The 13,787-nt window shown below is 46.7% G+C and overlaps 1 protein-coding gene across 1 annotated transcript in view; it reads left to right on the plus strand.

Annotated features, from left to right (window-relative positions):
- The first annotated feature begins 8 nt into the window (after positions 1–8).
- LOC115171929 (guanine nucleotide-binding protein subunit alpha-13) overlaps positions 9–13,787 on the plus strand; it is a 33,128-nt gene continuing 19,349 nt past the window's right edge. Inside the window, exons 1-2 of the mRNA XM_029729179.1 lie at positions 9–357; positions 12,666–12,892. Of these exons, the coding sequence (XP_029585039.1) occupies positions 75–357; positions 12,666–12,892 (510 nt within the window). The 5' untranslated portion in view covers positions 9–74. The remainder of the gene's footprint in view (positions 358–12,665; positions 12,893–13,787) is intronic.

Raw genomic sequence — 13,787 nt, forward strand, 5'->3', positions numbered from 1 at the left:
CCCGTCCGCGAGTAGACTCTAGTCGCTCGCCTCAAACCAACTCTCTCTACTGTATCGATGAAGTTGTTTCAAAGATGGCGGATTTCCTGCCGTCCCGGTCCGTTTTATCTGTATGTTTTCCAAACTGTCTCCTCACGAGTAACGAGGCAGAACAATTAAGGAAATCTAAAGAAATAGACAAAAGTATTTCGCGGGATAAGACGTACGTGAAGCGGCTGGTGAAGATTCTGCTACTCGGAGCGGGAGAAAGCGGCAAGTCCACTTTCCTGAAGCAGATGCGCATCATCCATGGTCAGGACTTCGATCAAAGGGCCAAAGAAGAGTTCAAGGCCACGATTTTTAGTAATGTAATTAAAGGTAAGGCACTTTAGGTTGTTCGTTGTACTTTATAAAACGCAACTGGTGAGTTTTTCGGGGCCTTTTGTTGACTTATTTGCTCTGTTCATGTCTGAGTGGGAAGTAGCCAGCCAGCTAGCATGCTAACAGTAGCCGTATACCGTGCTTGGTATGCTTGCTAGCTAGCTATGTTGAGAGGACGGGCGTACACTCACATCTGTTTCTTCGCTAGCCTAGTTAGCTAGCTAACACACACAAAGCTAGAAGAAACGCCCATGTTATTTGAAAGTGTTTGTGCACAGTGGGATTTGAAGAGATGAGGCCACACAGACAGAGCGGGGTTTCCCATTGAACATGATTCAGTTGTCTAAGTATATCTCCGGATATCACGCGTATTGTTTGTCCCGTGTCAGTATTATTCAGGGGGTGGAAAATAGTATGACAGTTTATCAGCTGTTTATATCAGGCAGTTTACCAGCTAGCAGTAAGCTTTGGCTAGCTAGTACGCTAGCTAGCTTTGTTGCTGTAGTTAACTTATTTATACACTTATTTGAGTGTTTTTAGAAACGTGAATCTTGAACAGTCATAGTGAAATAACTTGGTAACTAGTTTGGAAATCAGAAAACTTAAAATTGTTTTAATCACAGCGGATATAACTAGATGAAGTATATCATAACCATCATTGCACATATTTTAGAAAACGTCATGCCATATATCTGACTTTTCATGTTATGGAAACCTAGCCGTATACGAGGATGGGCATCCTTGGGGATTAAAATGTGGAGACGGATAATAAACTGTTCAAAATGTTTAGGGTGGTTACTGAAGGCAAATATGTAATTAGTAACTCCTTGTTCGTTGGTACGGAGTGTATACTGAACGAAAATATAAACGCAACTATTCAATATTTTACTGAGTTAGTTCATAGAAGAACATAAGTCAATTGAAATAAATTCGTTAGGCCCTAATCTATGGATTTCACGACTGGAATACAGATTCATCTGTTGGTCACAGATACCGTGACGAGTTCCTGAGGCCCATTTTTTTTAAAGGTATCTCTGTGCATTCAAATTGCCACCTGTAAAATGCAATTGTGTTCGTTGTCTGGTAGCTTATGCCTGCCCATACCATAGCCCCACCACCATGGGGCATTCTGTTCAAACCCCTGACATCAGCAAACCGCTCGCCCACACTACGCCATGCATGTGGTCTGCGGTTGTGAGGCCTATTGGACATACTGTCCCCAAAAAATTAAATGACCTAGGCGGCTTATGGTAGAGAAATTAACATTCAATTCTTGGCAAAGAAGAAATGCTCACTAACAGGGGTGTAAACAAATTTGTGCACAACATTTGAGAGAAATGTGCTTTTTGTGCATATGGAACATTTCTGGGATCTTTTTATTTCAGCTCATGAAACATGGGACCAGCACTTTACATGTTGCATGTATATTTTTGTTCAGTGTATAATGTGTGAATATATGTAGCTATAGAAACCAGAGGTGGCTGGTTGGGAGAAGCAATAGGAGGACAGGCTCATTGGAATGGAACTGAGTCAAATCTGTGGTTTCCATATGTTTGATACCGTTCCATTTATTCCATTCCAGCCATTACAATGAGCCCGTCCTCCTATAGCTCCTCCCACCAGCCTCCTCTGATAGAAACCTTAGAACCGAACATTTCTTCAAACCTGCACTATAAGGGTGTTTACACATGAGCAGCACTAAATGGCTGTTGAACCGTGAGAAAATCTGGCAGCCGTGTAGAGACGAGCGGTCCCGGTTGTTGTCAGCTTGAATATTGTCATTAAAACATTGTTTGATTGGTTGGCAAGATGAACTCTGTGCATTGGTCAACCATGTGCTACGGCTGCTCAAGACTTCAGCTAATTTCATCTTCTGGTGCTGAGCCAGCTGTGAGCGAGCACCACGGACCTTGCCACTTCCGTCTTGGCACCTGCCGCCCTACTGTTATTGAAGTCTATGAGACCTTTGCCGGTTGCCACGGCCCGTCTGTAAACGTGGTGACTCTGCTGTGGTAGACAGCATGCAAGACGCACTTCCGCATAGCCTACCACTGTCAATCACAGCAGAGTTATTATAGGCACCGGTTTGGAGAAAAGTTAGGTTCAGACATTTTCCATACAGATATCCACACATTATACAATCGGGACCGACAGACAAGGAATCACGTATTATTGATATACCTTCAGTAACAGGATTTTCGTTAAAAGTACGTCCCCTTAGAAATGTGGCAGTTATTTTTTTGGGCTTCAGCATTTTAACCACCTACGACGCCCATGCGCGGAAGCACTGCGTCCTTTATAGGGCAACTTGAAACCATGTTGTTTTGAGGCAGCGATAAGATGTGATCACTCATATTCCAATTGTTTGTATTCACCCAGACAGTCTGTCAAACTTGCTAGCTAGATCAATTGGCTACTTTGTTTCTTACCTAGCTAGCTATTTCTTATATTACTGTAAATAATCTTTACTTGTCGAAGCCCCCTGAATGTTGAGTGTTTAGTTGAAAGTTCAACACCGGTGGATTTCAGTCATGTTTTGGTAGACTGAGGCATTAGGCCTAGCTGTAGAAAATCTGAAGAGAGAGAGAGAGAGAGAGAACATGAGAGGGGTGTTTCTGCCTCCAACTTGCATAGTCATACCAGGTCTGGTAGTCGTGACAACCCAGACCTGCACACACTAGTCAACGATATTACCAGAGATGTACAGCAATACTACAGTCAGATAACTCCTGTTATGTAAACAAACATATTTTATGGGGGGGAAACCACTCTGGGTGGTTTCCCCCCCCTAGTTGGCTACTTTGTTCATTACGCAGACTACTTTAGGTTTCCTGGTACACACTGGTTTGTTAGTGTAGCAGTCCTGAGGAAATACATTAATTGTCAACTATACAATTATAGTCATTGTGTTTTTTTGACAACTTTTCCTTTGAGTCATTGATCACAATGAAGCTATTTATCTTAGATCTGTCATACATAGACTAAACTGTTCCATTTAATGTCTTCTTGACAGGTGCACACACCGTTTGTTACAACTCCTATTAAAGGACCATGTTGAATCATTGTGTTAATTTTAGATGGGTACTTTACTGTTATTTGTTCATCAGACATGGAGGATGTCCCCAGTAGCTCTGTCTGTGTGGGTGGGTGCAGGGGGTTCCCAGCCTCACACGATGATGTCATATCCTTACTGTGAAATGCATGAAGGAGGGGGGATATATATAACAGACAGACAGGAGGTTAGGTCCTACCTGTGGGTGATTGGCTAAGCCCAGGCAGGATCCCCATGAGGAACGCTGTGTATTGTCTTCTATGACAGATGAATGATGTGAGTCCTGAGGTTCGTCCCAAATAGCTCCCTATACACTGTACTAACGTTTTAACCAGTGCCTTATGGACCCTGGTATAAAGTAGTATGGGAAAGAAGAAAACAAATGTATGAAATGTATGCACTCAAGTCGCTCTGGATAAGAGCGTCTGCTAAAATGACTATGTAAATTTTTTTTTTTAAAAATGTAAAAGTAGTGCACCATTTGGGGACGAAGCCCCTGATGACGCTGCTCTATTCTCATCGTCAGCGTCCCTCAGACAGGAAATATAGATATAGCCTATAGACCTGGTGGTGAAAGGCCTGTTTTTAGGACGTTATCTCATCTGTCTTCTATTTGTAAACAAAGGGCCATGGCTCATCATGTTATGATTGAAATTCTTTAATCCATCTCTAAATCTCCCTCCATTAAGTCTTCAGTTCTGACCTGAGGGGGGGGTGTGTGTGTTTGTTTTAGCTAAATAAATGGTCTGTCCCTGTCTCCTAAATCTTGTTCTACTTATTTACATTCTACAGGCCAGGCCTGTTTTTCTGGACTGTATTTTATCCCTAAGAAGTGATACTATCTCCCCTCCCTTTGTCTCTCTGGAAGAACAGCCTAGTGCATGTCTGGATACTATAGCCCAAGTCTAGACGTGCCACCCTGTTCCCTAGATAGTGTACTACTTTTTGACCTGGGCCCATAGGGGATCTGGTCAGAAGTAGTGCACTATATGGGGAATAGGGTGCCATGTGAGCCAACATGCGTTGTGTAGCATTAATGACATTGGCAGATTTTGGTCCAGCCGACTCGTGAGGAGCTAGCAGGGGCCTCGAGTGTTGCACTTCCTCTTGTGATGTCATAGATGGATGGAAGGGTGGTGTTAGATCTAGGCTGAACTCTCCCAGCAGTGAGTCATCACTTTGTTATTAAACAGAGATGTTAGAACAACTTTATTTTAAAGCCTCTGAGTCTCAGTGCTGATCTACGATCAGATACCCCCTGTGTTATTCATTGATCTAATAGGCAGAACTGATCCTAGACCAGTATTGTCTCCTACTCTGAGATGCTTTGTGAATATGTGCTATGAACACCTGTTCAGTCTAGGACAGGGCTGCCCAACCCTCTTCCTGGAGATCTACTGTCCTGTAGGTTTTCAGTCCAACCCTCTTCCTGGAGATCTACCGTCCTGTGGGTTCAGCCCAACCCTCTTCCTGGAGATCTACTGTCCTGTAGGTTTTCAGTCCAACCCTCTTCCTGGAGATCTACTGTCCTGTAGGTTTTCAGTCCAACCCTCTTCCTGAAGATCTACTGTCCTGTAGGTTTTCAGTCCAACCCTCTTCCTGGAGATCTACTGTCCTGTAGGTTTTCAGTCCAACCCTCTTCCTGGAGATCTACTGTCCTGTAGGTTTTCAGTCCAACCCTCTTCCTGGAGATCTACTGTCCTGTAGGTTTTCAGTCCAACCCTCTTCCTGGAGATCTACTGTCCTGTAGGTTTTCAGTCCAACCCTCTTCCTGGAGATCTACTGTCCTGTAGGTTTTCAGTGTTTAAATTAGGGTTGTACTGAACCCACAGGATGGTAGATCTCCAGGAAGAGGGTTGGACTGAACCCACAGGATGGTAGATCTCCAGGAAGAGGGTTGGACTGAAAACCCACAGGATGGTAGATCTCCAGGAAGAGGTTTGGGCAGCCCTGGTCTGTGGTCTTTGGGTTTGATAGAACAGGTTGATTTCCAGGAGTCAATCTATTTAGTCCTGTCTGAATATCTGTTTAGTTCTGTCTTAATAACTAGTCCTTTCTGAATAACTGGTTGATACCCTGTAAGCCCTGAGCTGATCCTGCCTCTGCGTCCCCAATGCCACCCTATTCCCTACATAGTGCACTATGTTTGAGCAGAGCCCTATGTGCCAAAGTCAAAGACTTGATGGTTAGTTGTCTAATTGAATCCGGTGTGGCAGTTTAGGGCCCAAGGAGAGAGAGAAGGGAAACCCCGATGTAGGGAATCGGGTTCCGTTTGAGACTGTCATCTGCTCTGATCCACAGAGGCTGCTGCCTCGTCTCAGCCCTCTGCTCTGATCCACAGAGGCTGCTGCCTCGTCTCAGCCCTCTGCTCTGATCCACAGAGGCTGCTGCCTCGTCTCAGCCCTCTGCTCTGATCCACAGAGGCTGCTGCCTCGTCTCAGCCCTCTGCTCTGATCCACAGAGGCTGCTGCCTTCGTCTCAGCCCTCTGCTCTGATCCACAGAGGCTGCTGCCTTCGTCTCAGCCCTCTGCTCTGATCCACAGAGGCTGCTGCCTTCGTCTCAGCCCTCTGCTCTGATCCACAGAGGCTGCTGCCTTCGTCTCAGCCCTCTGCTCTGATCCACAGAGGCTGCTGCCTTCGTCTCAGCCCTCTGCTCTGATCCACAGAGGCTGCTGCCTTCGTCTCAGCCCTCTGCTCTGATCCACAGAGGCTGCTGCCTTCGTCTCAGCCCTCTGCTCTGATCCACAGAGGCTGCTGCCTTGTCTCAGCCATGCATGTTGTTTGTATCCTGTTTACCCTCCCGCAGCCTCTTAATGACTACTGCGCTAGGAGACTGTGTGTGTGTGTGTGTGTGCGAAGCTGTGCCTGTTCGGCTCTAAGGGACTCCAGAAAGGAAATGTGATTCTGACTTTTATGGAACATTGGGAAGGGATTGTTTCTTTACAGCATACTGGTACATCATTCTGTGTCGTGTAGAGAGAGAACAATGTCAGTTGGCATTCTACACAACATTGAATAACTGTGCTGTGTGCCAGCCAGGAGAAACCCTCTGTGTACCTCACAGAGCCAATGCTCCATTACTTCCCCTGCAGCCAAGTGTTTCTGCTGGGCCAGGGCTTGTTCTGGTATGGATGTGGCGGTGACGAAAGAGCCTCGGCGGCGGTGACGAAAGAGCTTCGGTGGTGTTTGTTAGCTGCTGTCTAGAGGTCAAAGGTCATTTGAAAACAATGACTGGAGATTGCATCGACGGAAATACTCCGAATTCCACTGATGTGAAACAATACACCACACCTCCTGTCCTTAGTGTCAACCGCTCAGGTGATCACTTCCTCTGTGTGTGTGTGTGTGTGTGTGTGTGTGTGTGGTATATTTTGTGTGTAATAACATCATTACTTCAATCATTAGGCACAGTCTACCAAGAAACCTCAGACCCTAAACTTAAGTGTCTATTCAGTGTTTTCATGTTGTCAGCTGTAGTGTCTGTTTTCAGGTACCCCACCTAGCATAATCTGGGGAGAACACTGTCTGACTTCCAGGGATGGGAGAAAAATGGATACATTAGAGTATCCAATGTATTATTTTTGACAATATTATATCGATTCAAATGCTTTTAGTTGCTAGGTAGCTAATGTTAGCTACTGGGTAGCGCTTGTCTTCAGTATTAGTTCTCCTATAGCTTGGCCTCCGTCTTCTGTTTTTAAATAGTGATCCAATGTGTTTCCAGCACTTTTATTTCCATGACTGATCAAACTCGTTTTTATCTCTCTCTCATCCTTCTGCAGCAGACATTTAGTGAACACGATGTTCGGATCATCGAAAAACGCATTAAAACCGCAGTATAGAATCTCAGTACATGTCGTATTATGGCGAGTCGTGATGCGTATATAATCGCGATACTATGGTGCCGATACAATATGTTTCTTGGTAATAAATATCCTGTCAATCCCTAGCCTGTCTGGCTTCCCATCATCAACAACACACAAGCCTTTTGAATGTTTGACGTTGTCTGAAAGACCTGCTCATCTTTTACCTATTGGGAGTCTCTTCAGACCTTCATTTACTGATTGATCCCCAGAGAGTTATTTGATTGGTGCATTTATAATCCCCTTTAATAATTAGTCATCAAAGAACTTGAATGTCCCCGTCAGTCTGTGTCTGTAGCTCCTTCTGTCTTTTGTCTCTCTCTCTTTGTGTGTGTGTGTGTGTGTGTGTGTGTGTGTGTGTGTGTGTGTGTGTGTGTGTGTGTGTGTGTGTGCTCGCTCTCAAAGACAGGACAGTTAAATCTCTGCAGAGAAAGGAAGTAAACAGTGATGAGTCTGTGGAAGGAGGAAGCTGTTATTACCCGTGAGCCCTGTGCTCTTCCTCCCAGAGAGGCTCTCTGTTCTGGCCTCCGAAACCCTTAGCTGTGTTTTTATGCATTAATATTTGATGGCTCATTAGCATCGTGGCTAATGTTTTTCTATGGACGTAGGCTATTGATCGTTAGCATCGTGGCTGTTTTTCTTTGGACGTAGGCTATTGATCGTTAGCATCGGAGCCTAATGCGTGCGATGGATGTTTTGCCATTGATCCTATCCTACATTATTACATCAACAGCCCAGGCTGTGTGTGAGAGAGAGCCCCTGGAAAACAGCCCTGTTTAGTGAGAGAGCGAGCGAGAGAGCGCACCTGGAAAACAGCCCTGTTTAGTGGGAGGGAGAGAGCACCTGGAAAACAGCCCTGTTTAGTGGGAGGGAGAGAGCACCTGGAAAACAGCCCTGTTTAGTGGGAGGGAGAGAGAGCGCACCTGGAAAACAGCCCTGTTTAGTGGGAGGGAGAGAGAGCGCACCTGGAAAACAGCCCTGTTTAGTGGGAGGGAGAGAGAGCGCACCTGGAAAACAGCCCTGTTTAGTGAGAGAGCGGGAGAGAGAGAGCACCTGGAAAACAGCCCTGTTTAGTGGGAGGGAGAGAGAGCGCACCTGGAAAACAGCCCTGTTTAGTGGGAGGGAGAGAGAGCGCACCTGGAAAACAGCCCTGTTTAGTGAGAGAGCGGGAGAGAGAGAGCACCTGGAAAACAGCCCTGTTTAGTGAGAGAGCGGGAGAGAGAGCACCTGGAAAACAGCCCTGTTTAGTGAGAGAGCGGGAGAGAGAGAGAGCACCTGGAAAACAGCCCTGTTTAGTGAGAGAGCGGGAGAGAGAGAGAGAGCACCTGGAAAACAGCCCTGTTTAGTGAGAGAGCGGGAGAGAGAGAGCACCTGGAAAACAGCCCTGTTTAGTGAGAGAGCGGGAGAGAGAGCGCACCTGGAAAACAGCCCTGTTTAGTGAGAGAGCGGGAGAGAGAGAGCACCTGGAAAACAGCCCTGTTTAGTGAGAGAGCGGGAGAGAGAGAGCACCTGGAAAACAGCCCTGTTTAGTGAGAGAGCGGGAGAGAGAGAGCACCTGGAAAACAGCCCTGTTTAGTGAGAGAGCGGGAGAGAGAGAGCACCTGGAAAACAGCCCTGTTTAGTGAGAGAGCGGGAGAGAGAGAGAGCACCTGGAAAACAGCCCTGTTTAGTGAGAGAGCGGGAGAGAGAGAGAGCACCTGGAAAACAGCCCTGTTTAGTGAGAGAGCGGGAGAGAGAGAGAGCACCTGGAAAACAGCCCTGTTTAGTGAGAGAGCGGGAGAGAGAGAGAGCACCTGGAAAACAGCCCTGTTTAGTGAGAGAGCGGGAGAGAGAGCGCACCTGGAAAACAGCCCTGTTTAGTGAGAGAGCGGGAGAGAGAGAGAGCACCTGGAAAACAGCCCTGTTTAGTGAGAGAGCGGGAGAGAGAGAGAGCACCTGGAAAACAGCCCTGTTTAGTGAGAGAGCGGGAGAGAGAGAGAGCACCTGGAAAACAGCCCTGTTTAGTGAGAGAGCGGGAGAGAGAGAGAGCACCTGGAAAACAGCCCTGTTTAGTGAGAGAGCGGGAGAGAGAGAGAGCACCTGGAAAACAGCCCTGTTTAGTGAGAGAGCGGGAGAGAGAGAGAGCACCTGGAAAACAGCCCTGTTTAGTGAGAGAGCGGGAGAGAGAGAGAGAGCACCTGGAAAACAGCCCTGTTTAGTGAGAGAGCGGGAGAGAGAGAGAGAGCACCTGGAAAACAGCCCTGTTTAGTGAGAGAGCGGGAGAGAGAGAGAGAGCACCTGGAAAACAGCCCTGTTTAGTGAGAGAGCGGGAGAGAGAGAGAGCACCTGGAAAACAGCCCTGTTTAGTGAGAGAGCGGGAGAGAGAGAGAGCACCTGGAAAACAGCCCTGTTTAGTGAGAGAGCGGGAGAGAGAGAGAGCACCTGGAAAACAGCCCTGTTTAGTGAGAGAGCGGGAGAGAGAGAGCACCTGGAAAACAGCCCTGTTTAGTGAGAGAGCGGGAGAGAGAGAGCACCTGGAAAACAGCCCTGTTTAGTGAGAGAGCGGGAGAGAGAGAGCACCTGGAAAACAGCCCTGTTTAGTGAGAGAGCGGGAGAGAGAGAGAGCACCTGGAAAACAGCCCTGTTTAGTGAGAGAGCGGGAGAGAGAGAGAGCACCTGGAAAACAGCCCTGTTTAGTGAGAGAGCAGAGGTATAGAGCCAGTCTAAATCTCCATAGTGTCCTCATGCAGTACTATACATTCTACCTGGTAGTCAATATCTGGGGGGATTTATTAGGTTGTGGCAAAAATCATAATTGTTTTATTTAAAAAAGAAAATGTTTAAACCTTTTTATTTAATTAGGCAAGTCAGTTAGGAACAAATTATTATTTACAATGACGGCCTACCGGGGAACCAGTGGGTTAACTGCCTTGTTCAGGGGCAGAACGACAGATTTTTACCTTGTCGGCTCGGGGATTCGATCCAGCAACCCTCTTGGTTACTGGTACAACGCTCTAACCACTAGGCTACCTGCCGCCCCATCCTCACTTTACAAATGAATGAGCCAAAAGCATTTCCTCCTGCAAATATGCTGCTTCTGCTTATAACTATTTGTTGGTCTGTTATGTCATGGTACGGAAATACTGGTCTGTAGCTGGCAGCCAGTCTAATTATACTACTCCTTATCACTGGTCTGTAGCTGGCAGCCAGTCTAATTATACTACTCCTCATCAGTGGTCTGTAGCTGGCAGCCAGTCTAATTATACTACTCCTTATCACTGGTCTGTAGCAGCCAGCCAGTCTAATTATACTACTCCTTATCAGTGGTCTGTAGCAGCCAGCCAGTCTAATTATACTACTCCTTATCAGTGCCTTTAGTCCTTCTCTATTTATCACTGTCAGTTAAGTTACCAATAAACTTCTTCTAAACAAGTCAAACAACGTTCCTAATCAATCCTCCGTATTTGATCAAATTTAAGACGGAGAATACCGGAGATAAATAACGAAGTTATGCGCCCTCACCGGAACGCGCAACAAACACTACAGCCAAAATGGGAGCCACTTAGAAAAACTACAAATTCTAGCTAATTTTTTCAAAAAACAAGCCTGAAACTCTTTCTAAAGACTGTTGACATCTAGTGGAAGCCCTAGGAACTGCAATCTGGGAGGACTTCCTTTTATATTCCCATTCCCAGCCATTGTAATCAGAGGTGAGCTGGGGAAAAAAAGAAACTATTCTGGATGGATTGTCCTTGGGTTTTTGCCTGCCATATCAGTTCTGTTATACTCACAGACATTATTTTAACAGTTTTGGAAACTTTAGAGTTTTCTATCCAATACTACAAATTATATGCATATCCTAGCTTCTGGGCCTGAGAAACAGGCAGTTTACTTTGGGCACCTCATTCATCCAAACTTCCGAATACTGCCCCCTAGCCCGAAGAAGTTAACACAATATTAAAACCTCTATGGCTGTAGTAGTAGTGTCCCTGTACTGTGCTTGTCGTTCATCCCAAATGACACCCTATTCCCTTTATAGTGCACTGCTTTAGACCAGGACCCTGTGTATATATGACTCCTTACTGTAGGAGTCTGGTATATCTATAGGCTGTAGCTCTATATGTGGCTCTGCTCTCTCTCTCTGTGTGGCATTTGGAGACTTTACAGAGCCACCCTGGTTGGCACCAAACGTTCCATGAAGACAATAACATTGTCATAGAACCTTTGGCAACATGGTGGCCGTTTTGAAATTCTAAACCTCAAACCAAGTTTATCAAACTCCATAGAAATAAACTTCAAACTTGATACGGTGTCTATGGGCCTCCTCCCGTAGACCTGCCTTGACTCAGTTTCTGGGTGACTTGACTATCCGTTTCAGCCCTATTTTCACTTTTGACTTCAACAAGACTGACTTTGATTGACTCTTAGTCTCAGCAGGACATGAACTGGTCTGTCAGGTTCCTAGAATCTCCCCAGAGAGAGGGGCTGAGGCCAAGGCCAGGTCAAGGAGGGTAGGCGACCTAGGTCCCTGGGCTCAGCTAAGGATAGACTGTCAGAGCTGTCTGTCTCAGGATGTGTGTGTGTTTGACAGAGAGGAGAAAGGAAGGGGAGGAGGGCCCCCCCACCTCTCACCACAGGAACCACACACAAACACTCAGTCACACACACCACCTCCATCACCAGCAGTTGGTGTCACGCACACACTCTGGTCACCACACCACCAGACAGTGACACATCCCTGCAGACTTCACGTGGACCAACCCATGTCAACAGCAGTAAGCTGGTTTAAAAAAAAAAAAAAAGTACATTTAACCTTTTATATAACTAGGCAAGTTAAGAACAATTTAATTCACGAGGCTACCTGCCGCCCCTCTGACCACGAGGCTACCTGCCGCCCCTCTGACCACGAGGCTACCTGCCGCCCCGGGTTAAGCCATAACGTCACCAGTGTAGGGGTGAGCTGGCTGTGTGTTTCAGGAGCACCAACAGCCCTGTTTTATATACCAGAGAAACAGTGGAACCCATTACACCCCTAAAGTCACTCCCAAATGGCACCCTATTCCCTATTAAGTGTGTGTGTGTGTGTGTGTGTGTGTGTTTTTCCCAGGTCCCCACAATGATAAAGTCTATGTTAGGGTTAGGAGTTGGAATGGGAAAGAATGTTGTCGCCACAAGGATAGTAAAACATGTACTGTGAGTGCATGTGCCTAAAACTATTTGAGTGTGTTCTTGCACTACAGAAGAAACGGGTTTGTATGTATGACTGTATACCTCACTGTGTCTCTCGCTCCCTTGGCCCCCCCTCGGTCTCTGTCTCCAGGGGTGTTGGTGGAAGCATGACCTACTTAATCTACTTCATGCCTAGTCATTAGCTCAGTTGGCTAACAGTCAGTCAACTCTCTCCCTCCCAGGGGTGCGTGTGTTGGTGGATGCCAGAGAAAAGCTCCACATCCCGTGGGGAGAGGCGTCCAACCAGAGGCACGGAGAGACCATGATGGGGTTTGACACGAGGTCGGCCAGGATGGCCCACGGCATGGTGGAGACCAGGGTCTTCCTGCAGTACCTGCCCTCCATCCGGGCCCTGTGGGCCGACACGGGCATCCAGGACGCCTACGACAGACGCAGGGAGTTCCAACTGGTGAGGACACACACACACACAGGCCCAACATATACAACCAACAAAAGGGCTTGCAGCTGGAATGATGGGCACAGAGTAATTGAGTGTTGGACTCTGTCTCTCGCTGTCTTTCTGTTGCCCTCTCCCCCTCTCTCTCTCTCGGTGGTCTTAGTGTTGGCTTGTAAAGCAGTGTGTCGTTCTCTTGTTGATGATCTATAGCTGTACTGAGGACTGTGCAGGGGATTCTCCAAACTGGAACTCATGCTCTTTTTACTCTGTAAACTACCATCACTCATTCAGTTTAGGGACAGTCACCAAGCCTCCTCCAGCTCCAATCCCTCACCCCCCTCTCTTATCATGATAAAACATAGAGCAGACAGAGAGACCACACACACACTGTTAAAGGACTAGTCCCCCCCCCCCCCCAATACAGCAGTGTCTGTCAGTCTGTCCTACATCAGAAGTGGCTTTCCTAGATGCATGGTGACATTTCAGCTGCCTTGTTCACTGTTACGGTATTTAGGGGCCAGATTAAACCACAGATTAATCCAATGGTTTTGGACTAAGAATCACTTTTCAATGGAGAATATTTTTAGTCTAGGACTAGGCTAATATGTCTCGTGGAAACCAGCCCTAGTGTTCGACCCTCAGTCACTACACTACAAGGGGTGGTAGTCTCTAACACCTGAACGCCTGAAGGTACCACATTCATCTGTACAAACAATAGTACGCAAGTATAAACACCGTGGGACCACGCAGCCGTCAAGAAGGAGAACGTACTTTGGTGTGAAAAGCGCAAATCAATCCCGGAACAACAGCAAGTGACCTTGTGAAGATGCTGGAGGAAACAGGTACAAAAGTATCAATATCCACAGTAAAATGAGGCCTATATCGACATACCCTGAAAGGTTGCTCA

Source organism: Salmo trutta, chromosome 32 (genome assembly GCF_901001165.1).
Source record: "Salmo trutta chromosome 32, fSalTru1.1, whole genome shotgun sequence".
NCBI lineage: Eukaryota > Metazoa > Chordata > Actinopteri > Salmoniformes > Salmonidae > Salmo > Salmo trutta.